At 42.8% G+C, this 27880-nt stretch overlaps 1 protein-coding gene across 3 annotated transcripts in view; it reads left to right on the top strand.

The window, feature by feature from the left end:
• MCM9 (minichromosome maintenance 9 homologous recombination repair factor) overlaps window positions 1–27880 on the top strand; it is a 113147-nt gene that overhangs the window by 60296 nt on the left and 24971 nt on the right. For 2 of the 3 annotated variants that reach the window (XR_012508649.1, XM_074368428.1), the window contains exons 9-12: window positions 6087–6289; window positions 6909–7112; window positions 8216–8298; window positions 8774–8919. Coding sequence is in view for 2 of the 3 variants with exons in the window: in XM_074368428.1 (XP_074224529.1) it covers window positions 6087–6289; window positions 6909–7112; window positions 8216–8298; window positions 8774–8919 (636 nt within the window). In the remaining variant the exon portion in view is untranslated. Of the gene's footprint in view, window positions 1–6086; window positions 6290–6908; window positions 7113–8215; window positions 8299–8773; window positions 8920–13065; window positions 16386–27880 lie in introns of those variants that run through there. The other variant, XM_074368427.1, reaches the window with a different exon arrangement.

Genomic DNA, 27880 nt, shown 5'->3' on the forward strand with positions numbered 1-27880 from the left:
TCGTGGTTATTAGTGTGCTCATAGAGGTCTGCAGCTGTCACCATCTCTAATTCCTAAACATTTTAATCACCACGAAGACTTCCCATATCCTTTAGCTGGCGCTCCTCATTCTCCCTGTCTCCCAAGTCCTTGGCAACTACTGATTTACTTTCTGTCTCTATGGTTTTGCCTATTCTGGACATTTTATATAAACACAATCATAAAAAAAGATGTGACTTTTTGTGTCTGGCAACTTTCACTTGTTTTCAAGGTTCATCTAGATTGCTGCACGTATCAGCAGTTTGTTCCATTTTATGGCTGAATAGTCTTTCATTACATGAATATACCACATTTTGTTTATTCGTTCATCAGTTGATAAAAATGTGGGCTGTTTCTACTTTTTGGCTATTGTGAATAATGCTGCTAAGAAGATTCATGTATAATTTTTGTGGGGACACATGTTTTCATTACTCCTGAATACATGCATAGGAGTAGATTGCTGGGTCAAATAGTAACTCTATATTTAACTTTTTGATGAACTACTAAACAGTTTTCCAAAGCCACTGTACCATTTTACAATCCCTTGAGCAATGTATGAAGGTTCCAGTTTCTCTGCATCCTTGCTAAATAACACTTGTTTGTTTGTTTCTTTTTGTATTTGTGATTATAACAGTACTGTGCTTAAAAATGTGCTTGAAGTGGTATCTCACTGTGGTTCTGGTTTGCATTTTCCTGATGACTAGAGATACTGAGCATCTTTTCATACTCCTCTTGGCCATTTGTGTATCTTCTTAGGAGAAATGTCTGTTCAAATCTCTTGCCCATTTTTTAAACTGGGTTATTTGTCATTTTATTGTTAAGGTCTAAGAGTTCTTTGTATATTCTGCATATAAGTCCTTTATCAGATATGTGATGTGCAAATAATTTCTTCCATTCTGTGGGTTTTTTCACTTCCTTGATGGCATCCTTTGAAGCACAGAAGTTTTTACTTTTGATGAAATCCATTTGATCTATTTTTGTCTCTTTTTGCTTGTGTTTTTGGTATCATACCTGCCAAAGATTTTACAACTTGAAAGCAACTGTCAATGAAAAAAATTAATCAATAGTCTAAGAAAGAAATGGAAAATTTTATTTGAGCTAATCTGAGGATTGTAAGATGAGAGACAGTCTATTAGAAAGTTCTGAGGACTGTTCCACCCCTCATAGGTCAAAGTCCCATAGAGGTTATATAAGTTTTTGAGACAAAGGGTTATATGTCAGATGACGTATTATTGGCGGCTTACACCATCTAGATCTATGCATACAAAGCGAGTAGTGGGTCGTGGGTCATCATGGCCCCATACAAGGTTAAGAAGGAAGACTCTCCTAAGGAGGTCTGGTTAATGCAGATGTACAATACACACTAAAGGGGAGGGAAGAGGCCCAAAGGGACAGAGAAAAGTTTTATGTTTAAGTCTTCTTATCTTGTCATAAAATATAAATTTTGTTTCTTCACCACAATGGCTTTTTCAGACTGAGCTTGTAGTCTCTCAGGCAGTGCAGATCCTGTGGAAACCTAGGTCTCTGATCACTTTGCTTCCAGCCAGTCACATGTGCCAGTATCCAGAGTTCTTTTCTTGGTATATTGCTCAAGCCCAATTTTGTTGGGGTTTTGTTTTTTTAATTCTTGGCCTTTGTCTTAGCTTGGGGTGCCCTAACAAAATATCACAGACTGGGGGGCTTAAATCACAGACATTCATTCATTCCTCACAGTTCTGGAGGCTGGAAGGTCCGAGATCAGGATGCTGGCAGATTCGGGTCCAGTGAGGACCCACTTCCTGCCTCCTTGCCGTGCGCTCCCCTGGCCTTCCCTCAGTGCGTGTCGGGGGGTGTGCATGTGGAGAGAGAGCACTCTGGTCTCTCTTCTTCTTTAAGGACTTGAATCCCGTTATGGGGGCTCTCCCCTCGTGACCTCATCTAAACCTAATTCCCTGTCTAAGGCCCCAGCTCGTAATATCATCACTTTGGGGTTAGGGCTTCAAAATATGAATTTTGGGGTGTGGGGACACAAACTTTTCAGTCCATGACAGCCTCCATTCCTTTGTTTTTTATTGTGGTTAAGAAAAAATAGAATTTACCATCCTAATTATTTCTCAGTATGCATTTCAGCAGTGTTGAGTACTTTCACACTGCTGTGCAGCCAATCTTCAGGACTCTTTTCATCTTGCAGAACTGAAACTCCATACCCTCTGAACAACACCTCCGCATTTCCCCGTCCCCGTCCCTGGCAGCCACCATTTATATTCCATTTCTGTGAACGTGACTGTTCCAGAAACCCCAGATAAGTATAATCATACAGTATTTGTCTTTTGTGACTGAGTTACTTCACTTAGCATCATGTCCTCAAGGTTCATCCGTGTTACATTATGCAGCAGGATTTCCTTTCTTTTAGACTGAATACTATTTCCTTGCGTGTGAGTGTGTATTGTGTATCCATTTATTCATCCGTGGACACTTGTGTTGTTTCCTCCTCTTGGCTATTGTCAATAGTGTGCTATGAAAATGAGTGTGGCCTCCATTCCTCTTTTATTCAACTTAATGATGGCTCCCTTAAGGTCACCTAAAGCTGAAGGCTTCACCCCTTTAACCTGGGTCACTTTCTTCAACTGAGAAAATTTACTGGGCCTTTTTGGTTCAAAGCCTGTTTCAGTCTTTCCCCTTACTCTCTGAGGGCTAGAGGCAATTGTTTTTTCCAGCCCTTCAAAGATTCAAATTTCTGAGCTGTCCATTCTCTTTCTTTACTCCTTGAAAACTGGACACTTCTCTCCTGTGCTCATCTCTTTCCTGCAATGTTTTGCCAGAGGAAGTTTTTCCTGTTCATGTCACAGTCTGCTGTGGGTGGAGGGTGTGGCCCTCTGCTCCACACAATCACTCAGGTGGCTCTCTGACGCCAGGGCCTTAGCCTCACCTATTTCGGCGAAGAGAGAGAAAGAAAACGGGGCGGGTCACCCAGGAAGGCTTTTAGGAGCCTGATCTGGAAGTAGCATCTCTTCTTCTACCCCCTCCATTCCATTGGTGAGACTTGTTATCACAGCTCTGCTTAACTGTAAAGGAGGCCAGGGAGATTTAATCTTGCTCTGTCCTCAGGGAGAAAGGAAAACAAGGTTTGGTGAATGCAGAGCAGCCACTGCCACAGGCTAGCACTAAATTCAGAAGTGCCAGCAGACAGGTAGTGATGAAAGCCATGAGAGAAGGTGGGGATCACCTGTAGAGACGCAGTGAGAGTAATGGGAGGCCATCACAGGAACAAGCACACTTTCTGGAGGGCCTGTCAATAGTGAAAATAATTTATGTAAGCTAACTTTACAATGTTGAGAAAAATTAACTCCCATGTTTATAGGGAAATTTAAACGTGTAGATTAAAAATGGAAGAGTAGCTTTTCAGAAACTGGAATGTTTTCACTCCTTGAAGTTAATGCAGGGAAAACATTAATTCGCATGATTATTTTATGACTGATGGAGTCTAGGAGTATAAAATGACTCTGAATTTTAGAAATACTAAACTAAGTAGAGTTTTTTTGTTTATCATTTATTTAGTACATGTTTATTGAGCATTTAATATGTGACAGACAGTGTGAGTATTATGACAATAAGTCCTAGGCCCTCAAGGGGGATCAATTTAAGTAGGAAAAAAATAAGGCAAAGAAATGAATACCTGAAACATCAGGCAGAATCTTCAAGAGCACAGGAAGTGATGAAAATGTTCCACCACCGGGGCGGCAGCCTGGAGGTGAAGGAGTCGCAGCTCCGCTGCTTTCCGAGTAGCCTTGGGGAAGTGATTGCTGTCTCTGAACTTGTAGTTTCCTTATTTCTTTCAGGTGGTGGTGGAGATTCGGGGTGATTTGCACACAGAAAGCCTAGCACAGTGCTTGGTGTTGGGAATACGGTAGTTATCTTCCTGTTATTGAGGCGGGTAGAGCTCGTATGGGATTGGAAAAGTGACCCTCACTGCACCACTCCGTGAGTTCCTCACTCAGCGGTGTTCAGTGAAGCACTACTGTGCACAGAGCACTTAGGATTAGCTTGTGTGTATCTTTATTCAGTTTGTACTGCAGTCATGTTCGTATCACAGGTCTGCAACCACCAGGCTTGTATACTGCCTTCCCCTCCTTTAAGTGACCAGAGGCCGCTCTGCCCTCCTGGCACTGTTCCCATCCTCCTCTTTGCTGCTGGCAGCTGCCTGACTTACCATCCCACAGAGTCTCCTCTGCCCCGCCCAGCCCTCCTCCTGTCACATTTCCACTCACTGCCACTCAGGAGGCCTTTCTTCTTCACCTATAAGTCTTCCTTGGCCCCTTCCTTAAACTAACTCTTTTCATTTTTTTCCCACGCACCTCAGGAATAACTCACCGCCTTCTTTCTGTGTCTGCTTGTTCATTTTCCCTCTCACACCATGGATGACTTTAAGAGTATATGTGTTACAGATGTCCAGGTGTCTCTGCAGAAGTTTCTCTTTCTGGTACTGATGCTGATTCTGCCGCCAGCATCCATTGTGCACGTCCTGTCTGGCAGGCTCTGTGTTAAGCCTCCCCATCCTCCAGCAGTTCTGTTGTAAACTGATCGAAGGTGGGGACCAGCTGTATACCCTTACCAATTCTCAGTACTGTCCTTTGCACACAGGAAATGGCTTGTAAATATCTCTTGATCAGAGAGAGGAAGAGCAATCAATTTTACCTCTCAGAAAATAATTTTAAGAAATTAATTCATATTCAGTTGTATTTAGTTTCATTGCCAATGTTGTAGCAATATTTCTTTTTTTATGATAAATGCAAACAGCCTCACTTCAATGTGGATTAACTGTGCTTTTTTGTGGGATTAGTTAGGAACCATTTATTATGTTGATTGCACAGCAAACTAGATTCTGAGTTCTAGACAACTGCCTTTGCAAAGCCATTTTGGCACATAAATGATATGATGTGGACTCTGTCCAGAATTTTTCCCTGTCAGTAATTTCTTAAAAAGAAGATTTAGTTTTCAGTGAAAGTGCCTTGTTTTTCTCTTCTATGTCTTCTTGTGCCATTTACCACAAATAAAGATTCTCAAACTTTTTCAGTCTTGGGGCATGAGGTCATTGTTAGAGCCGACTGGAAATAGATCAGGGACTAACAAATGGAGCACATGTTTGCTGATGTCACAGGGCTGTGACTGCAGAGAGGCAGACATGCTACTATAACTGAAAACGGTCCTCGACTAGAGAGCATGCAAATTCACAGAGAAAGAATTCTCCATGTGTTGTCAATGAATGTGCCCACCTTTAGTAAGTTTAAAAACGATATCTAAGTAATGCCATCTCCACACCTACCCTGCCACTGCTCTGTTTAGGGTTTATGTACCTCTTCCTGGACCATTACCCTTGGCTCTTCCGTGTGTCCCGTCCACAATCCTTCCCGGTCTAACCTGCCCTCCACGCCCAGACCTCTTCAGCCTTCCTTCCCATCGTGGTTGTTCCTCAGAAACACTATGCTTATCAGCCTTAATTTTTCCTGGTTTCTTCTGCTATTCCTCCCTCCTTCCCTTGCTCCCTTCGTCCCTTTCTCTTCAGCCCATTTCTTTCACTTTCAGAAAAACCGAAAGAAAATAAATGAACACACAGAAAGAGTCCAGATGTCATGAAGAGCCCAGTTCAAGAATTAGTTCGTAGTATGTCTCTGAGTGTCTCTTCCATCTGCATAGATGAATACACGCCATCTTTATTTCCGCTGGGAACTTTATGCTTCTAGAACTGACTGTATTCTGCCTTGTCTTAACCATTGTAGCTAGTGGATTGCAGGCAGTGTCTGTGTTTGGTTTGTATTCCTCGTAGCACCACTTAGCAAAGGGGTCTGCCCGTAGTCGAGGCATAAGAAGTGTTTATGGAACATTTATTTCTCTTTTAGAATAGACCAGTGCAAATGTCCTTCATCTGAACTTGGCGTTGCTGATACCCCCTTGTATCATTCCACAGTCTCTTTCACGTGTATGTCTCTAGATTGTCAAGGTGCGAGAGCAGCCCCTTTCTATTAACAGGTTTAATCTTGCTTTTTATTTGAATCTCCACGGTGAGTGAATTGCACCCTCTCTCTCGGTAGCCTCGTGTGCAAGCTGAACACAAGGACCACCATCCTGGCAGCAACTAACCCCAAAGGCCAGTACGACCCCCACGAGTCCGTGTCGGTGAACATCGCCCTTGGCAGCCCGCTCTTAAGTCGATTCGACCTGGTCCTGGTCTTGCTTGATACCAGGAATGAAGACTGGGATCGTATAATTTCCTCCTTTATCTTAGAAAACAAAGGTACGTGGGGACAAACAAATCACTCAGATAGACAGAGACCTAACAAATAAAATTCTCCTTGAAGTAATTAAATAAATACCCAAAGTAGCATACCTAACGGGCAGTAGAGAGATGCTTAGACAGAAAGTGGTGAGAGGAGTCAGTGAGCCCAGAACAGTGAGCAGAAGGAAAAGGGCCTTTCTCTGCCTGCTGTTCATGAGATTATAGTGGAAAATATGTCCTTTGTGATGAAAGGTGTCAGCCTTATGATATACAATCACCACATAGTTCACCTCTTACACACAATGAAAATGGGACTGAATTTATGAAACAGAGTTCTAAATGTGGGGCTTTCTTTAAAAAATTAGATTTGCCAAATACTACTTGTTACTGTATATGGCAGAACAGTGTTATTCTGAATAATTTGAGCGCCTGTAGGAAGCGTACCTTTATTAAGCTTAGAGCCCGAGACTGTTTGTTGTAGAACTACGTGCTACGCAGAGTCAGGTCTAGATTTCAGTGGCCACGAAACCTGAAGGTTATCTTCTTAAAAGGTGAGTACAAGAGCTTTATCAAAGCCCTTAATATGGGATGTTTGCCTATTCTTAGAAATCACTGACCTCACACCTGATATATGCAGGTTATCCAAGCAAATCAGAGAAGCTTTGGAGCATGGAAAAGATGAAAACCTACTTCTGCCTCATTAGGAATTTACAGCCCACACTGTCTGACGTGGGGAATCAAGTTCTCCTCCGGTACTACCAGATGCAAAGGCAGAGCGATTCCCGGAACGCTGCCCGGACAACTATCCGCCTGTTGGAAAGCTTGATACGATTAGCAGAAGGTTTATTTCATTCAACAGATAATACTTTTATTGGGTACCCAATGTGTGCAAAGCACGGGGCTTGGCACCATGAATTCAGAGATGAGTAAGGATAATCTCCGAGGTGCTTGCTCACAGTTGCTTAAAAAGTAAAAACTTGGAGCTGAAACCTCCACTCTTCGGGGGCAGATTATAGAGTTGAGTGGAATGGAGCATTGTTAAGGAAGTAATCTTTGTGACATCTCAGAACTTCCTATAACTCAAGACATCATTCATTCAGAAAGTCTTACTTCTGGGTGTTCTGTTTCCCGATGGCTTCTATTAGCTTTGGGGCGGGGTACTCCCTTGTTGGGAACGGTTTCCTATATAGCATCTCTGGTTATTTCTCACTAATTGCCACTCACTGCCCATTATTAACATAACAATGCTGAATTCATGCCAGGCTCCATCCCATCCCTAAGGCATGGACTTACATGCATACATGTAGCTAATAGGCATCTCCAGACTTTTTTCCCCCTAATACCAGCTTTTACATTTAGCCCTTATTTAAATAATTCTAAAAAAAAAAATTTCACATGAACTGACTATATCATATGATGGCGCAATATATACTTAGTAAAAAGTTCTACAAAACAAATGCACTTCACTTTTTCAAGGATTTATAACTAACAATAAGGCAAGAAATACCCAAGATTCAGGCTTGCGAGTTTGGTAGTTTTAAAAAGCTCACAGATAAAGAGGTGTGCCAGAGATGAGAAAAGAATTTTAGTTCTAATTTTGTATATTTTATCATAGATTAGAAAGTAAGGATTTAAAGGTGCTAAATATTAAATGTATGCTTCTATAGCCCCTTTCTTTGCTGGAGCAGAGAGTGCTTTTTCATGTAAATTCACAGAATTGCCATGGGCTGTGCAGAAGTATTCGGCTCATTATTAGAGAAACAGCCTTAAAGCTAGTTGAACTTAAACTTTTGTCCTTACTCTAGTAAAATTTATTTGTTATTAGTAGCTCATTCATAGAATACAGTTTTGGAATGAGGGTATCGGGGAGAGTATTACATTTGTCACCTCAAATATTAATATAAAATAATTCCTATTTCCATAATTTCAAATGCACCTCATTAGCTCATGCTCGCCTGATGTTTCGTGACACAGTGACTCTGGAAGATGCTATTACAGTGGTGTCAGTAATGGAGTCCTCTATGCAGGTAAGAATATTTGAACCCTAATTATAAGCATTGTTTTAAAAAAGACAACTTATAGCATACCCGGAGTCATAAAAATGACCATATTCTAGACCTAATAATCCCTGGAAATATATCCAAAGGAAACCATTTAAGAGAAGGGGGAAAATTGTCATGGAAACAGTCTCTACATCAGTAGCATTGCTTTACCCACTGGCGTAAAGTAGTGGGTCTCAATCCTTTTTCTCCTGAACATACCTGAGAGGTGCTCATGGTCCCACTGGAGACAGTGGGGCTTCCCAGAGCAGTGCATGCCACCAGGATCGGGGTAGAGGACTACTGAAATTTGAGAAAGGCTCCCAGGTGATTCTGATACCCACAGAAGAGGTGTAGAGGGCTGGTCTTAGCCATCTGGGATCAGTGGTGCCTAGCGTGTGCTTCCTCTGTGCAGGCTGGCCTGCTGACTCTCCCTGGTACTTTCCATTTTCTCCCCCATCAGGGTGGTGCACTGCTAGGAGGTGTGAATGCACTCCATACTTCCTTCCCTGAAAACCCTCTGGAGCAGTACCAGAGGCAGTGTGAACTTATTCTGGAAAAGCTGGAGCTGCACAGCCTCCTGAGTGAAGAGCTAAGAAGACTTGAAAGGTGAGAAAGGAAAGCCACGAAAGGCATAGAATGGAAAGTGCTTGTTTGGCTTTTAGTGAAACGAAGGAAGTATACAGTAAGTGGAAAATCTGCGCTATCTGTAGGGGATTTCAGTTATCTAGTGCTGTGTAATCAGCTACCTCAAAGCTCAGTGCTTAAAAAAAAAAAGAACACCACATAGTTTTCTAGGAGTCAGAAATTCAAGAGTACTCAGTAGGGATGGCTTGCCTTCATTCCACAGTGCCAGCTGGGGTTCACTTGTACACCTGCATTTAGCTGGGAGCTCAAGTGGGACTGGAACATCCCAGATGGCTTCCGTCACATGTGGTGCCTTAGCTGGGGTGGCTTAAGTGGCTGGGGGCTGGCTGGGCTCTCTCTCCTGTGAGGTAGTAAGAATTCTGACATGGTAGCTTAGGGCTCCAAAGAGCAAAAGTGGGAGTTGCCAGGCCTCTTATGGGCTGGGCCAGAGCATCACTTTTGCCACCTTTTGTAGATCAGAGCAAGTCACAGGGTGAGCCCACATGCAAGGTAAAGGGAAATGGACAGAACCTTGTGTTGGGAGAAGTGGCGTAGACTTACAAGGAGTGAGGGACTTGATGGCTGCCATCTTTGGAGACTACCTTCCACAGCTTCATTTCCTTGGCTTGCTGGTTCGGTGAGCCTCATGGAGAACACTGACTGGTCCTTTACTATGTATAGTAAACTATCTACTATCTATGATTTTACAGAATAGTAAATTTATACCACTGGGTCCTGAGTATAGAGAAGCACCCAGGTAGGTTGCCTACAGTTCATACCCAAGACACAGCACAGTTTCCGTAGAATCAAGAAACCTTGGTGAATGGGCTTTAATCCTGTTCACTACCCCCACTTCTTCCTCTGCTCCTTCTTTGGCTCAGTATAAGAAGTAGAGCAGTGCTGTTCAGAGAGGTGGCTGGGACTGCTGTTAAGCAAGAGGAAATTGGACTCTAGGACTAGAGTGGTTTTGTGACCCGGACACAAGGCTGTATGACTTTTCCTCACCAGGAGAGGACGTGGGCAAGGGCATTTACATAAGGAATCTTAGTGCTTATTAATATTTTAATTCTGTTCTTATTGTTTTTAAAGCTTTCTTCCAAGCATAATAAATATTTGATCATTAGTCTTTACATAACCTTGGGGAAAGAAACGCAGGGGGAAGACCACGGCCCAGACTGCCTTCAGGCTAGCCTTGCTGGCCTGCGGGGAAAGCTGCGGGAGTAGAGGTAACTGGTACTGCATCGCACCTGGGAGGGGCCGCCTTAGCGTCATGATTTTCCTTCCCTGTATGCCCAAACCCATGGCTTTTTAAAATTTACATATTTAACAGTCAGACTAAAAAAAACTCCCCAGTGGGAATGATGTATTTTATGTTAAAAGAGGGAAATCTGTTTTTCATCCTACAGGGTAACAACTCGGGGATGACAAAAGCAATGTTTCATAACTCCCCTTTCGAGTGACTTGTTAAAAAATGTGGACACGTGAGAAGAAATGTGTCCCATGTGTTAGCTAAAGAATTTTTGCCTGAACTTTACCATTTGCATGCTCCCTTAATACGCGGGCTTCTAAAAAGCTAGACTTTGAGTCTGTGCCTGTGAAACAGGAGTGAGGAATGGCAAGTGTGTCCATTGGGCATCTTCCAGTGTGAGTGGGTTAATAACTGACCTGAACCTGGTTGCCCGTGTTGGTTGATCTCAAAGCTGGGGGCTGGTGAATGGAGGGCATGTGGGAGCAGAGCAGCTCCACCAGAGAATTTGGGGATCATGTTGGGATTATTGGCTGTTTAAGTAAAACCTTTGAGAATTCTTTTCCTGGCATTTCTCTCATATTCGCTCACTCCCTTCATTCAGCAGTGTTCTCTTTCTATTTATAAAACCTCAGCACAGCCTACTGGGAAGTGTGGGAACTGGCTTTGTCCTGCTCATACCCGGGTGCCGGCTTGCAATAAACTGGTACTTGGTCTAAAGTCAGCCCCCATTTCTTTCAGTTGGTCTCCTGGCTTTCTCATGATCCAGAGCATGGTGTTAAAGATCAAAGCTCTTGCTTTGGTTCCTTTATGGTTTGATGTAGCTGATCCTTCTCAGTCAGGCCTGTCCTGGGCTTGGCTTTGCTTTTGGAGAGAATGCTTGTTTTGAGTGACCAGAAACTGGTCATTTTGACTACCTGAAGCTGGCATACACCGGATTCGGAAAGGGAAGGAATGAGAGGCTCCGCCTCAGTGTTGTGTGATGGAGAAGTAGCAGCTGGGCTTACTCAACTCAGAATGACCCTCTAGAGGGAAAGAAGAATAATGAAAGAAGAGTAAGTGGTGATCTAAAAGATAGGATTCTGCCTTAAAATGTTCTTTTCTTCTGGTACTTCTTTGAAATGCAAGGGCATGTTCCCGGAGCTGAACCTCAAAGCAACAAAACCAGGTGCCCCACAAAGGAAAGTGAATTACCTCCAAGTCACACTCTGAAGCTAATCCTCGCAAGTGGGAAAACCCCCTGGGGCACACAGGTTTACTCTCTTTGGAAAGAGTTTTCTATTCCTTAAGGAGATCACATGTTAATAAGAAAACTGTATTTTCTTCACTTTTCTTTGGGAAAATGCTTTGCTGATGACAGTCAGACTCAAATGGTGGCAGTTCTCGCCCACCTCAGAAGAGTGTGAAGATGCTGTCTTTCAGGAGGCCTAGTGAAACGCAGACCTTTTCCGTACTGGAGAAATCAATCCCCCAAATCAGAATCAGACTAAAATAGTAGGGCTAAATTATTCTACCCTTTAAAATTCCCATTAATTCTTTAAGTTACAGTGCTTTAGCAATTATGAGTATGACCTCAATTTGATGCTGAAAGTGCCCTAGATAGTAGTAATTTTGAAAGCTTTGGTGTTGGGTTTGTTTTTTGTTGTTTTTTTTTCCCTCCAGTTTGGCTGTGACTACCATGAACCCAGATTTTCCTGTATTGATGTTCCCAAGTCTAGTATGAGTGACTATAACTCAATATTTTAAAAGCAATTTTTTAGTGTTTTTTACCCCGATTGTAAGCAATAATACACAGTCTTTATAGAGTATTTTGAAAGTAACAGTAATAAATTAATAAGAAAAAATCACACATAATCTTATTTCCCAGAGAGGGGCATCATTAACATTTTAATGTATTTAAATATATTTAAATTTAAAATTCATTTAATTTTTATATGTTTTCTTCTATTCCTTCTATTATGATTACACCTGATTTTTAGAATAATTTACTCGTCTGCTTTTTGGTGTAGTTCCTTTTCAGATTTAGGGCATAGAAGCAGGGTCATTGCCCCTGAGACTGAAAAGGCATTTCTAAGTTGTTATGAAGGGATTTTTAAAGGACCTCTTTTTGAGAAGCTATAATCCCTGTTAGAAATTGGTCCTCTGGCCAATATTTCAGTTTCTAACTTGCCCAAGATTTAAAATGACTATCACAGATGAGCTCCATCATTCTGGGCGGGTCAGTAGGTTTCTGTATCAGATTGATGGAGAGTGGCTGCCCAGAACACATGCGGAAGTGTGGCTGGGCTTGGCAGGAAAGAGGTCACAGCTGCCTGGGGGAGGTCTGCCATGACTGCTGGAGAGCCAGAGGGGCCACGGGCACTGAGGAATCAGTCTCTTCACTCTTGAGGAAGGTGACTTTTTAGATGCACTAAATTTCAGTACCTAAGTTAGTTAAGAGATGTGAAGAGGTCGTAATCTCTGGTCTTTCAGTTTAGATCTGATCTGCAGACTGGCTGCTAAACAGCTCGAGCCACTTCTCTTGATCGGCAATCCACTGCTGTGCACATAGTGACTCATCTGTCTTGTAGTTGAACATTTAACATGAGAGAAAACTAAGCATTTTACACTGACCTTCAAACAATCTTAAATGAATGAAATGGACTTTCAGAGAGATCTGAAAATGTGGACAAAACTATTACTCCACTTTATTTTACTACAGTTTTAGGTTAAATTAGAATGATTATTGGAGCACTTGAATTCTATCCTGATGAAAAAGGATACTTTCCTCCTGTGTTTGGTATTAGCCTGGAATTATGTTGGACTTAAACCTTTAGATAGCATCTCAGAGAATAAAGAGATGAAAAGATTAAAGCAATACACGTTTTCCTTATCTGCTGCAGGTTACAGAATCAGAGTATGTATCCATCCCAGCCCCAGGCAATGGAAGCAGAGATGACTCCAGGGTCCCTCGGAGGTGATCCAGGGGAAGAATTAAAGTTCAGGACATCAACTCAGCAGGAAAGGAATTGGAGCACACGTCCATCCCCTGCTGGAGGCAGTCCTGGGGGAAGCCTGCTTCTCAATCCCGCATCCCATCTGGGGTCTGATAGACTAGCAGGTAGAAGACATTCAGCTGAGCACAAAAATAACCAAGATGACAGTTTGGACTGGTTTGACTCCATAGCAGCTTGTCCCATTGAGCCTAAAAACACCATTCCTGTGTTTCCTAGTCCCAAAACCAGTGGGGGGAAAATGGCTTTGAAAATCTCCAATAACACATCTCAGAGTAAAGGAAACAGGGAGCCAGGCCAAAGTCACAAATTGGAAACTGGAGCTCTTCCAGCACCAGAAGAGACAGAGGCTCCATTGAGGCCAGAGAGCGTTGAGGGTGAAAAGGCAAAAAATGCAGCAGTTTCTGAAGCAACATCTGCCGATGAACTAGATTCAGTACTGACTCATCGTGTCCCCAGGAAACTACACAAGCTGCGCAAGGAGAGGGCTCAGGAATTGTGCAGGAATCCCTCTGGGCCGCCGTTGCAGCCCACCAGCCCTTCCCATCCTCAGCCTCCCCCTGTACATGGCCCAGAGAGAGAGCTGCAGACTCCCAAAAGAAAGAGACAGAAGCTCCATGCTCATGCGGAAGACCCTGAACTTGAAAGTGCTGAGAGTCCCCTTCCTCCTGTGGCTAAACTGTCAAAATTTACTTTCAAACGGAAGTCAAAACTGATCCATTCTCCTGAAGACCGCAGCCCCGTGTCTCCTGGCACAAGTAAAATCGCAGCTCAAAGTCCTGAAATTCCCCAACCTAGAGCAAGAGGGGAAGCAGCTCTGCCTGGGAAGGGTCCAGAAAAGCTGGCCTCTGCCTCAGGAATCAGAAGCTTGGCTCAGCTGCAGGGTAAGACAAAGGAGGTGTCACCGAAGCCACCAGAGAAAGGACCAAGAGAGAAGAAGGCACATGCCCCTGCAGAGGGAGCTATTCAGCCTGAGCTAGAGCTTGGGAACAACACTGGGCCTTTCCCTCTTACTTGTGAAAGAGACAGAAAGGAAGAGGGTTCATGCAGTAATAAAAGCGGCAAGGTTCATGCTTGCACGTTAGCCAGACTGGCAAACTTCTCCTTTACTTCTCCCTCTGAATCCAAATCAAAATCCCCTCCTTCTGAAAGTAAGAACCCAGGTGAGGGAGGAAGCCACAGCTCTCCCCCTGTGACCACAGCTACAGCGCTTGGCAGGAAGAGGAAAACTTTTCAGCTGGAGGGATCCACTGAGAGATTGAGTCTTTCCAAAAAATCTCTCTTCACTTTACCAGAACTCGATGATGAACCATTAGATTTTGACTGGGATGAAGAAATGAGAAAAAAGCCATAATCATGAAAAGCTTTCTGGTCAAATTTCATGCTCCTCCACTCAACCCAGTACCTTCAGGTCGTCAGCGTGGCGTTTATATATGTACAGAACTGTTAGCCATGCTGAGTGCCACTCTGAACACCAGCTCCCTGTCAGGTTTTATAGACTCAGGTTTATCTTCATGACTTGAAAAGTTGTGCAATCAGTGTAGACTCGTGTGATAGCAGCGCTTGAGTTGAATTAATTGATAATTGTGCTTGATTTTGCAAACAAAGTACTTATATTCCCAAAGATGTTAGTTTTTATTTTTTAGGGGTGAGTCTTCCTGAGATGGGTTCTTTCATTCACTCAGGAACAAATGCCGGGAAGGTTAGTGCTCATAAAGCTAACAGGTCAGAGGAATTCGTTTTCTATTTTTTCCTTTTTGTTTTTTTATTTCACCCAAGATGTGCTGAGTGTGGTAAATATTGTGATTTGCCAAAATCATATGATTTCCTAAATTTTTTGTGTTTATTCTCATGTTTCAGATTAAATGTGACTAATGCTGTTTTTTCTTTGAGAGGCATTATCACAGTTCTATGATAGTCTTAAAGATCTGGCAACTGGCCAAGTAGTAGCTTTCTTGAGATCTTGACCTTTTGAGTTTTCCTTTCTTTCTCAAGCCAACAGTTTGTGCTTCAGATTCTTGTTTATGTCCTGGGGACTCACCTTCAACACAGTTTAAATCTTGTGGTTGGAAGAAGAGTGTGTGCGGTTGTCTGAGTCATATATCACGGCATTTACCCAACTGGTTCATATGGAAACGTGATGCCTACTAAGTTATAATTCATTTGTCTTTAAAACCAAGCAATGACTGTGTTTGGTAGGAAGAGACAACTCAAGCTTTGTCCTTCTTAAGTGCTTTTAGAATCACTTCTCTTAGATTCTAGCAAGCGTTGTTAGGGTTTCATAATTATACACTTTCTCTTCTGAAGTATGAATTTGGGAAATAGAGATTCTTTCATTGTCTGAAGGACTTTTGGACATGATGGATACACAAAATTATATTACTTTGTTTAATGACCACTTTATTAAATTCATAAAGAAAAAAATTTAGGAACCCCAATTTTTCTTGAGCATTTAAAAATTAATTTCAAAATTAACTTAAGTTTTCTGAAAATTTTTAAACTATGAGTACAAATTTAGAGTGGATGAGTGTTTTGAAATCTTCAGACACTTTAAACAGCTGATAAAAGACATACACAAGCATTGATTATACAAGTTATTACTGCACAATCACTTAAATTTATCCTAAAACAGCAAGACTATGGTTTAGGCAATTTCTTCATTATTTCTGTACTTACTTAGTAATTTCCCAGTGTAGTGTGATTCTTAATGTGATATATTCCTAATCTTTCAGTATTAGTACTTACCTAGGTTTTTAGCATTTTTGCTAGAACTAAAGGCAAAGGAAACGATAGGGGTTATTGACCTGTTGATTCTTGGTCTAGACATGGTCTGATTGTGTAGACTAGGGTAATTCAAACCTGAGCCACAGTGTTGAGCTGTCTTTTTTTTTTTATGGTAAACTTTTATGTCCCTTTCTTATAAATCTTTGTCTTTAAAACATGGTATCTTTTGCAGTAATGATGCATTAAGCTTGGCATGGATAGTACCTAACCTACTGGTTTGCCATTCAGGGTATTTTGTTCTATCGTTTAACATGGTTGCATTCTAGAGCTGTCATTTTGCGTTTCAATCTCGATTCTAGAGCATTTAGTCTAAAGTAGTTGTCTCTTTAGGACACTGAGTAACTCATCTTTTAAAATACAATGTTGACTATACTTCAATTTTTTTAAAAAATGAAACTGAATAAATAAAATAGAGTTAAATTGTCTTCCTTAGTTATTGTGCATGACCATCTATGCCATCTTCTACCTGCTTCTTATCTGTACTCACTATACATCCTATTATTTGTGCTAATAAATCCACCCTATTTTTTTAGTACCTTCTGCCAGAATCATGTAATCAAGTTACAAGTTCCATGTGTTTATTCTTCAGTGCTTACCCAGAGAGAAATAACTACATATGTAAATATTATAAACATAATATTTAGAAGAAATAAAACACTCAATATGAATGCTCCCCTACTTACTACAAAAATTAAACTTCTATCGCAGCTTAGTTTTGTGTTATGATTACCTCTTTGCTTGGATTTGATGCTCAGATTCTCACAACTTCGTCAATAGGAAGTCTCTTCATGTTGACACCAATGTCCTTTAAGGACTCTGACTTTCCTAAAAGCATTCATGATATCTGAAAACAACAGCATGTTCCAGACCCTTTTTACTTGTTTTCCTGCCTCAAGTCGTAGAATCAGCGAACCCTAAGGCACTTTATTTCCTTTAGAGGCCAGTGGTATTAAAGGCCGAACTCAGGGTTTCAGGGACCCTCGGGGAAGTCAGTACTACCCCTCCTGCGGGGTCCCTTTGTAGTTTAAGAGCCGAAAATATTTAATGTCCTAAGGTTACATTTTATCCTGCTGTGTCCTGTGTTTTTATACTGTGTGATTTCACGACAACCAAGACTTTTTCTTATGTGCTATTTAATGTGTGTACCAAGGAAAACAGATGTCTGGGGGGAAATGTGTACAGTCTCTAAGTCATATTTCTAGTCAATAAAGGAAAGTGTAAAAATAACCTTTAATTTTGAATCAGCGTGTCAGGATATATATGTATTTTTCAGGCCAGTGGACTCCTTGAAAACATTTTAATAGTGTAAAATTATTTAAACACAGTAAAAGCTATACCTAATTTTCGTTGTGAGAGGATCAAACCAGAGTCTTAATTCTATTATAACTATATATAAAAGAATTGAGTTTTCTGACATTGTTAAAGATACACTTTTCAGTGTATATGTGGTATTCTAAAATTTATAATAGAGATTTTGTTATTATAATTTTTAATGTTTCTTAGAAATACAGACAGAGCAAGTGTATTGTTCTGATATCTTTAACTGTTTGACTTAATTCAACCAAACTTTAAACTTCTGAAGGTGTACTAAAACTTGAATAATAGAGATCCATTCTTGATTGATAGGCTTTAATTCTAACAAACCTACATATTCTATATGAGTGTATTGCTTTTGTTTTCCATGCCTTCCCTATGTGCTAAACCTGCCTAGCTGGTAGAATGACTGGAAGACCAGTTCTAGAGAAAATCTTAGGTCAGCCACAAGGAGGATCCCTAGAGCTCACTTTGAGCCAACCCCCAACATTTGGGCGGCCAGAACCCCCCTACCCTGAGCGTCTAGGGACTGCCTGGAGCCAGCTTAACCCTTCAGATGCAGCTTACCAGATACCCTAGTTTCAAGTCTAAGGAGCTCAAAATGTGGAAGGCTAGGCCAGTGCATATTGCTCAGTGTTCAGAATCACATTTTCCATAGTTTATAGAATATACATAATGTACAGAATAGCAATGTCCATAATGTTGAATGTAAGCATTCAAGAAAGGTAAAAGAAGGCTCCTGGCTCACCTTGGTGCTCTCTCCAATAGGTGTTTTGCTGTCTAGGTCCCATCTGCAAGTGGCGAAGCCCCCACGCCAGGTATACGGGGAGACATTACCCACATGCATCCCCCTCACAGCACTCAGAGGACACACACAGGAAGGTGTGGTAACACCCCTGTGACCCGCTCTTCTGTTGTTCTTACATCAGTTCCACCGTCTCCCCTCTTAAAGGCTTAAAATGCATCTAAAGGTCGTATCCATAAAGGTGAACTTGACAGGAAAGTTAAATTAGGCTCAACTAAATTGTTGCTGTGTTTATATAAACTACTCCAATATGAGTTAGAGGCCAAGAAGGGAAATAGGATACATGGCCTGGGCCTGATCTCACTAGGAGGAGGGTGTGAGTGGGTTATCTTGTGAGTGTAAGGAGTTTTTAGGCCACTCTTCTTTCTTCATGTTCGGTTGGAGCCTTAAGCTTTGGCTGAATCGAACCACCAGAAAGCAAGCATTTGTATCAGGCACACCTTCATGTGGGGACAAACTTGGTTTAATTTAGGACTTCCATAATAAACCAATAAACCAGTGTTGAAAGATTGCTTAATATTTCAGATCTGACTTTCTCAGCGTCTACTGATACCTAAAGGAGACTAGCAGCACAGTGAGATTGGGAATCAGGCAAATCAGGTTCTAGAGCAGAATGATCACTAACCAGCAGTTATCTGCCTTGATCTGGCATCACTGACCACTCTCCCCTGCCTGGAACTCTTTGTCACTTGGCCTTCAGGACATCACACGCATGTGGTTTTCCTTACTCACCTCTTCTTCAGCTTTTCTGCTCCTTACCTCATTTGTCCTCCTCTCCTGGATCTTCAATGTTCAAGGGACCCAGGGCCCTTTTCTATCCCCATCCCATTCCCTGTTTTCTCATTGAAACTCAGGGCTCCCCAAGGCTATCAGTTGGCTGATGATTCCTTTCCTGAAGTCCAGACTCCTATATCCAACACCTAGTCCCGTGGCTCTCTAAAGGACATCTCCACCTCAGCATATTTCAAATAGTACTCCTGATCTTGTCCCCATTAAACTCTTCCTTTCCCAGATTTATCCATCTTGGTAAATTAGAGACTCCATCCTTCCAGTCGCTTTGGCCAAAAACTTGAGTCACGCTTGACAATTTACTTTCTCTTGTACCTGGCACCCCATCTGTTGGCAAATCCTATGGAATCTCTCCTTAAAATATATCCAGAACCTGCACCCTTCTCATCACATTTGCCAATGTTATGTCAGTTCAACCACCATTCTCTCTCGCTTTGCCTCCCTACAGGCTATTCTCAGCACAGTAATCAGAGTAAACCTGTCAAATAATATTCCTTCTTACCTCAAAGCCCTCTAGCAGCTCCCATCTCATCCTAGGTAAAAGCCAAAGTCCTTATAATAATGATCTCTAAGGCCCTGCACATTTGGCCACATGCTACCTTTTTAACATCAGACACTAACCTTGCTAGTTCCTGTAGTTTTCCAGACATGAAGCAGCCCCAGGGCCTTGTCACTTGCTGTTCTATCTGTGGAATGCTCTTGCTCGGAAGATGATCACTCCTCACCTCCTTCAAGGTGTTGCTCAAATGTCACCTCAGTGAAGCCTACCCTGTAACCTGCTCAGAATTGCAGGCATTCCTCCCCTTAATTTTTCCATAGCATTCTCATCATATAACATACTGTGGCATTTATTCCTTTAGTTTATTGTCTGTCACAAGGGCTAACCAAGGGTGAGGGGAATCTAGCATGGACAGCAGAGGAGAGAGACCCTGAGCAGCATCTGCTGCTTCCAGACCAGCCGCTGTGTTGTGGCTTGTACCACATCTGGCAGCTGCAGTTGGCACTGCAAGTTGATGGAGCTTGAGATACTCTGCTGACATCTTCCAGGATCTAATTTCTGTAGGGACTAGACCAACGACTTCAGTGGAAACTGATGGGCATCAGCACTCTGCTTCCTGTAGGTCTCTAAGGGTGGCACTAGTTTCTGCTCTTTGCCCCGGGATGTTTGTGATTCATTGTCTTCCTCAGAGGAGGAGTGTAGGGGCAGCTTCAGAGACTCCCACTTGTCCTTCCCCACTTTTTATTCACAAGCCAAAGAACCAGTGTGGATGTGTGGGTGTTTGGCAACTTCCAAGTATTATCTATTTCAGTTACACACTCAGGGACCAGGGACATAACCACTGGGTTGGTCCCTGACCAACTAGACCCTCCCTCTGTGAAGTGGAGCCAGGCCAGGTGTCCCTCTATTGCCTGGCCCCCATACACATTCACTCTACCGGGGGACCACGTTTTGTATCAGGCTGGATATCATTGTCAGCTCTGACCTTGTATCCAACAATTCTCAAAATATTGGGCTATTTCCTTTCCCCAGGGTATAGTTACCCAAGCCAATGTCTGCTGGTCCCTTTGTAGATGGACAGGGGTAATCACGGTCTTACAGGCTTGCCTCGATGTTGCGGGTTACTTCTTCCAGAGGACCTGGCCTTTCCTTCAGTCCAAAGGCTCCGAGTCTGAAATTCATTCAGGTCCTGAAGCTGGTCAAAGAATTCTGACTTTTTATTGGCACCTCTGCCCTCAGCCTCTTCATGATCAAGTTGTATCATTAACCCTGTTTGCAGATGGAAACGTGATCAGAGGGGCTATGTTAATTTTTCAAGGTCACACAGCTAACAGATGGCTTCTGGAGGGGCAGCTATTTGTTTCCAAAGCCAGTGCCCCATCAACGATATCATGACAGCTCCCAGAAGAAATGTGATGGTGCAGGGCAAGGCCAAAGTCACAAGGGTCTCTGCTCATCTCCCTTTCAGTCTTCATGTGCTGTCAGGAAGAACAGTGTGGGCAGCCCTCTCCTATGGACACTAAGCCAGGGCCACAGTGCTGAGTAGAAGTCAGGACCCTTTCCACTACAAGCACACCTGGCAGCTGCTCTGTATCCAAAGACTCCGGCACGCCCCAGCCCTGGTTCAGCACCTAAGAAAACATAGCAGCACTGCAGGGTGGCTGTGCTCGGCCATGCCAGGCAGGGCCCTCACATCTGCTCGGCTCCGGGTGCCGTCCACACCGAGCACACTGAGAAGGCTGCCCTGGAGGACAGCGAGGTGCGGCCCTGCCAAATGTCCCTTTTTATTTTCCATCAAATGTGCGCTAATACTTTTTTTTACGGTGAACTTTGACTTGTTAAAAAGTTTCCGTTGCTGGGGAGTAGATAACTATCTGGAAGGGGCTTTTGTTTGTTTCCTGCGCTCACTTGCCTTGAACAAAGATGGTTCTGACAAGCCTAGGGCAGCCTGGAAAGGCAATCTAGGCAGCCCGTTCTTTCTGCTGCTCACACCACCAGGGGGCGTGAAGGATCTCCGACAGACGAACGAGAAAGGCCAGAATGGAGACTCCCCTGCGTACAACTCTCATGAAAACATTTCTTCCAAAATCGGTCTCCTTGGGCACTTGGCCAGACACACAGGCCAGCTTAGGATGGGGCCAGAACGGGCTGGGGTGCCTCAGGGGGCGCCCCATTCCAGCATATAGAACATGGGCCATCTTCTGAAGACTTTGAAAATCTGTACCTGAGAAGCTGGGCTGCAACAGGGCTTGGAAACCCTCTGAGCCATGAGGTCAGAGTCCATTTTACAGAAGCGTACACTCTAAAAGAATATACATTTAAGAATGTGATTCCTTTGAGAGGTGGAGGACAGGCAGTCAGATTCCAATCCAATCTCAGATTGATTTTTGTTAATCAGAAGCTTAAAATTCCCAGACTCTCCCACAGCAATAACCTGCATTATTCTTTTGTTATTGGGGTATAGTTGGCGTATAACATAGGGTAAGTTTAAGGTGTATAGTGTGTTGATTTGATACATTTATGTAGTGTATGACAACCACCATCATGCTAGCCGGTGCCTCCATCATGTCACATAATTATTTCTTTTTTGTAGTAAGAACAATTAAGATCTAGTCTCAGCAATTTTCAAGTATATAATACAGTATGATTAACTATAATCACTGTGCTGTGCATTAGATCTCTAGAACTTATTCCTTTTCTAAGTTTGTAGCCTTTTATCAGCATCTCCCCATTTCCTCCACTCCCCAGCCCCTGGTAACCAACCACCTTTCTACTCTTTGTTTTTTGGGTTCAGCTTTCTTAGATTCCGCATATAAGTGATATCATTACAGTATTTGCCTTCCTCCATCTAGCTAATTTCATTTATCACAATGCCCTTGAGGTTCCTCCACATTATTGCAGATGACAGGACATCGTTTCTCGTGGATGTGTAATGTTCCATTGTGTGTGTGTACACCTTCTTTATTCCTCCATTGATAAATGCTTACGTTGTTTCCTATCTTAGCTACTGTGAATAACATCGCAGTGAACATGGTGGTGCAGATGCTGTGTTCATGCCTTTGGGTATATACCCAGAAATGGAATTGCTGGATCATATGGTAGTTCTATTTTTAGTTTTTTGAAGAACCTCCAAACTGTTTTCCCTAGGGACTGCAGCAATGTACATTCTCGCCAACCGTGCACAAGTGTTCCCTTTTCTCTGAATCCTTATCAATACTTATCTCTTGGGTTTTTTTTTTTTTTTTTTGATAATAGCCATTCTAACAGGTGTAAAGTGACAGCTCATCGTGGTTTTGATTTGCACTTTCCTGATGATTAGTGATATTGAGCACCTTTTCATGTACTTGTTGGCCATTTGTATGTCTTCTTTGGAAAAATGTTTATTCAGCTTCTCCATTTTAAAATCAAATTGTTTGGCTTTGTTTGTTTTTTTACTATTGAGTTGTATGAATTCTTTACATATTTTGGATATTAATCACTTATCAGATGTATGATTTGCAATTATATTCTCCCATTCGGTACGTTGCCTTTTCATTTTGTTGACGTTTTCTTTTGCTATGCAGAAGCTCTTTAGTTTGATATAATCCCATTTGTTTATTTTTGCTGTTGTTGCTTTTGCTTTAGGTGTCAGATCCAAAACAATTATTGCCAAGGCCTATGTCAAGAAGCTTACTCACTGTTTTCTTGTAGGAGTTTTACAGCAGATGTGAGTTTGGCACCCGGGGTGTTGGAGGGGATCCTCTGGTGGGGTTTCCCTGGCAGTTCATGAGCAGGCTTCCTGCTGGAGTCTAGAACACAGCCAGCAGGAACCGGGCCCCTTTAATGCCCTCTGATACTCATATCTGCCTCTTTATCCCCCTAATCATGGGGTTCTTGCTGCAATACTCTGGGCGCTGCTCTAGAAACATGGGCTTCTCTGGCAGCATCCTGCAGAGTGAGGATAGCTGGACACTCACTCCCCACTCTCCCTGTCCCCCATGGGAAGGATCCTTGGCCTCCTCTTTCTCTAAGCTGGGCTGCCTTGCAGGGGAGAAGCGATGCTGGCAAAGTTCCTTTTACCCACTCCAATGCATCCGAACTTGTACTTTTGAATTCTTTTGCTCCAACAAAGTACTGTACCTTCTCTAGAAACCTAGACTTCTACAAAGGCTCTCTCTTCTGTGGGTATGCGCCCCAGTCAGCGTTTTCCAGGTGCCCTCAGACTGCGGCCCAGAGGGTCTGGAGCTGGTTCACAGGCTCCTGCTGGCTCCGCAGCCCACACTAGGATCTGTCTGCCAGTTACCTGATGCACAGGCGGGTGAGACGCCTCTGAGTCCCTTGGCATATGGTGCAGGATCCCATAGCTCCCAGAGGCACTTTTGTTCATGGAGAGATGCCAAATCTTAGGTGTTGAAGGGAGACAAAAATGAGTGACATCTTATGCTACCATGGTGCTGATGTCACTCCTCCGAGTAGCCTGCATATCAGCAATCCATATTTTAGCATCCATGCAGGTGTGATGATGGAAGGAACATGGAGTTGGGTGCCACACACAGCTGCTCCTCACTAGCTTTGTGACTGCCAGAAAGAAGTACTTAATCTAAACATCAGCAAAATGGCACAGTATCTCCTTTGTAAGACTATTGAACACCAACAAGGTGTTGGACAATTATCAAGGACATACTGTGTACCAGGCACTATGCTAGGCACTGGGGATATGATAAATGATAAGACGGACATGGTTGGTACCCACTCTTGCACATTACAATCTAGTGAGGATTGTGCCACCAGTAGGGCTGTATCTCAGGTGCCTGAGCAGGGCCTGGCACGTCACAGACACAACACACGTTAGTTCTTTTCTCCTATCCTTTCGCTCCTGTCTCCTTCTTCTCAAAAAAATATGAATTGTAGGGCCAGGCGAAGATTCCCAGCAAGGATTCCCCTTGGCAAAGTGGTTTTCTGGAGCAAATGGCAGAATATCCTGTAATATTTCATTGTATTTACTTGAGCATATTGTGCTAAGGGAAAGACAAACACTGTGTATCACTTACATGTGGAATCTAAAAAAGTTAAACATAGAGAGGTGTGCTTCTAGTGTAAGACTTGAATGCAGAGGTAAGAGTCGGGACTAGCTCCCTGAGGGAACAGGTGATGATAAGGAAAAGATTCAGTAGTGCAGAGGGCCCAGGAGAAGCTGGAAAACATACTTTAGTTGAATTCACCCATGTGGTCAGAGGTTTTTCTCTGGAAATACTTAGCTTCCAGTGTATAGCAGTAAAGAAGGACATTGGTCCAGAATTAAGGTTTCATTGTGAAAATGAAGGCATCTGACTCCAGAGACCTTGATCTTGGACCAGGCTTGCTCAGGTAGAATAAGCCACACAATTGAAACCAGATTTTGGTTTGGATGGGGGAGAAGATATAAGACTGGGTATAATCTTGACCGAAATCTGCCACTGATGGCCCAAATCCATTGCCTGCCCTCACACAAGAGTCATTATGTATTTTGAGTATAAATTTGTGAATGTAAGAGAAAATTTAAAAATAATCGTCTCAATTCACCACACTGTGGGGCTCAAGACGTTCTTCACACTTTTGATGGTATCTTGACACGGCCTTCATTTCTCCTCTGAGGAAAATGCACATACACTCGGTGAGCATTTGAAGGAGAAATCTTGAAATAGTTACAGCAAACACTTACAGAGGGATTTCTATGTACAAAGCACTTATTTAATCTTCATAAAAGCCCCCTGAGGTAGGCATCATTATTAACCCATTTTACAGATGGAGGAACTAAAGGGCAGGGAACATAAGTGACTTGCCTGAATCACACAAGTGGCAAGTGGGAAAGCTGAGATCGGAATCCAGACAGTCTGGCTCCGTAGGTGGCATCCTTAACCGTACACTCTCCTGCCTTTCCTTGGAAATGTCACCTCTCCTTCACTGTCAGGGCTGAATTATGTACCTTTAAATTCTGTATTTTGAAGTCCTAACCCCTAGTACCTCAGAACGTGACTGAATCTGGAGACATGGCCATTGAAGAGGTGATTACGCTAACATGAGTCCACTAGGCTGGGCCCTAACCCAGTCTGACAGGCGTCCTCCCTCGTGAGGAGGGGAAATTTGGACACAGACGTGTACAGAGGTAAGGTGATGTGAAGACTCAGGGGGAGGATGGCCATCAATAAGCCAAGGAGAGCGGTCTTAGAAGAAACCAGTCCTGCCAACACTTTGATCTCAAACCTCTAGCCTCCAGAACTTTGCAAAAATAAATTTCTGTGGTTTCAGCCACCCCAGTCATACAGCGGCCCTAGCAAATGAATACCCCCATAGACCATGAGTTAAGAAGGAGCAGGAGAAGCGGGCGGCAAAAATGAAATTAATCGTTTAAGCAAATTCCCCTTCTCATTTAAAATACAAAGAAATGCATTTCATTAGATAAGAAAAGCTTCAATTGGATAATGCTATACAAGAATTAATTTGAATTCAATTCTATGGAGTAAAATAAAGCAGTAACAATCTCCATTTACATTGAAGTAGTATCATAGACAGGAAAAGCAGTTTAATTAAGGCCAAAGTGTGTTTGTTAATTGGCCATCATCCTCTCCAGCGAGCCTACCAAGGGATGCCATAAACAATTAGAGAGCATGGATTTATTGATGGAAGATGAGGTAAGCTGGGCATTAAGTGCCCTGTGTTTCCTTAGAGGGCGGCAGTACTTTCATTAATAATGAATTCAGTCTCCCCTCATGTCTTCTGAGTTTCCCACTAATACTGGAATTATTGGTGTGAAACATGAGAGCTTCCAGTAATTACGGGCAATCAGAGATTCTTAGAAAGTGTAATAGTATAATCCAGGGGAAAAAATAATTCCTAGCATACTTATTTTTTCTTTAATGGACTTCAACCCATGTATACTCAGTGCTGAGTGCTTGCATCGGGGTACCGGCCAGCTCTGGGGGTTTCATTGTGTTCAGAATTCTGGGAGATTTGCAGCCTGAAGCCCTTCAGAGGTCTCTTCTCTGAGAGAGAAATTAGGGAGCATCTCAGTCACAGGTCTGAATTGCTTTAAGGTTGAATAGCCTTGTTTGTGCATTTGACAAAATTCAAATTTTGACCAGGTCGTCACCTTCTCAGTTCCTGCTCCATGCTTTATAGAGCCATGTGTTCCATGTTTCAAGAAGATTAAAATCAGGCAGTTTCATTAAATGTTCCATTTTTACAGAAAGTATTGTTGCATTCCTCTCTAAACATGAGAGCTTGCATTCTCCTTTTACCAGCTTAACTTCTTACTAGCCTTGAAGGGTATCAACATTCTGTGTAGATGAATATAGCGTCGACATGATGGACATTTCAGGAAACTCCATCCCAGGTCAGGGAAATGGTCAAGAATGTTTTTTTTTCCCTCAGGGGCGCTGAACTTTCAAAGATCAGTTGAAGTACCTGCATGAGAAAGCTACTTGATTCAGAGTTGGAGGGAGGAGGAATTTTATAATTCTTAGAGACAGTATACAGTGGTTGGCTTTTAATTTAACTTTGAGTAAGTGAATGGGAAAAAAAGAAAGTGTGGGAAAAAGAGGCAAAAACAGAGGAGACAGATGCGAATAGATAGAAAGAGACAGTGTAGAAGAAGTGAGGCAGAGACAAAAGCAGAGAAAGGTGTGCCCAGGCCCAGAGACACAGGCAGAAAGGCATGTATTAGAAAGAGACACACAGAGTCATACTGGAGTTGACCCCACATTCATGACACCCCACACCTCGTCTTAAGAGATTATGACTTTGAAAGCTGTGTCGCATTTTTCACACCAAAACAAAAGCAAAAAACCCAAATTTAAAACATAAGCAAGAAATAAACCTTGTTCCATAAGCCAAAATCCAATGATACTGAAGGCCCAGTCTGCCTGGGCTGGGGATTCTGGGCTGGGGATTTCTCACTTCTGCATTTTTGCCACATGTGAGCGTGTACATGTGCACACACGCACACAGACACACGTACACACAAACCTGGTGCTTCTGGATGGCTGGCGGGGCTGACAGGGCTGTCACCCTTGGCTGGTTTGACTGAGTGTAGAAGGGTCCAGAGGCTGTTGGTAAACAGATTCTAAACTGCGCTCATTCTTCATTTCCTCTTCTTTCGTTTTAGAAGCCCGCCTTGGGTGCCCTCTCCGGGGCCAGGCCTGTTCCCCATCTTTGGTCTCATCTTTGCTCTTTATTTTACTTCCTCCCCATTCCAAGAGCCAGGCTCCGTGGCCTGGCAGATGAGACAGCTGAGTGAGAAGAAAGATCCAAGTAGAAAGAAAAGGATTTTCAAATTTCTTGTCCTGCATTGGACCTTCTTGATTAGCCTCAGTGATTTGGATCAACCCAGCTACTCCCCCGAACCAATATTTTACATTTTCCAACATTTGGAACCATCCCTCTATTCATCTTATAGTCTCTGGTCTTTTGCATCTCTGCCTCTCCAGATGGCTTCTTAACTATGTAATTTTCACCAACTCAACTCTGATGATAGTTCAAACGAACAGTAAGCCACC

This window comes from Camelus bactrianus, chromosome 8, assembly GCF_048773025.1.
Source record: "Camelus bactrianus isolate YW-2024 breed Bactrian camel chromosome 8, ASM4877302v1, whole genome shotgun sequence".
Taxonomy (NCBI): Eukaryota; Metazoa; Chordata; class Mammalia; order Artiodactyla; family Camelidae; genus Camelus; species Camelus bactrianus.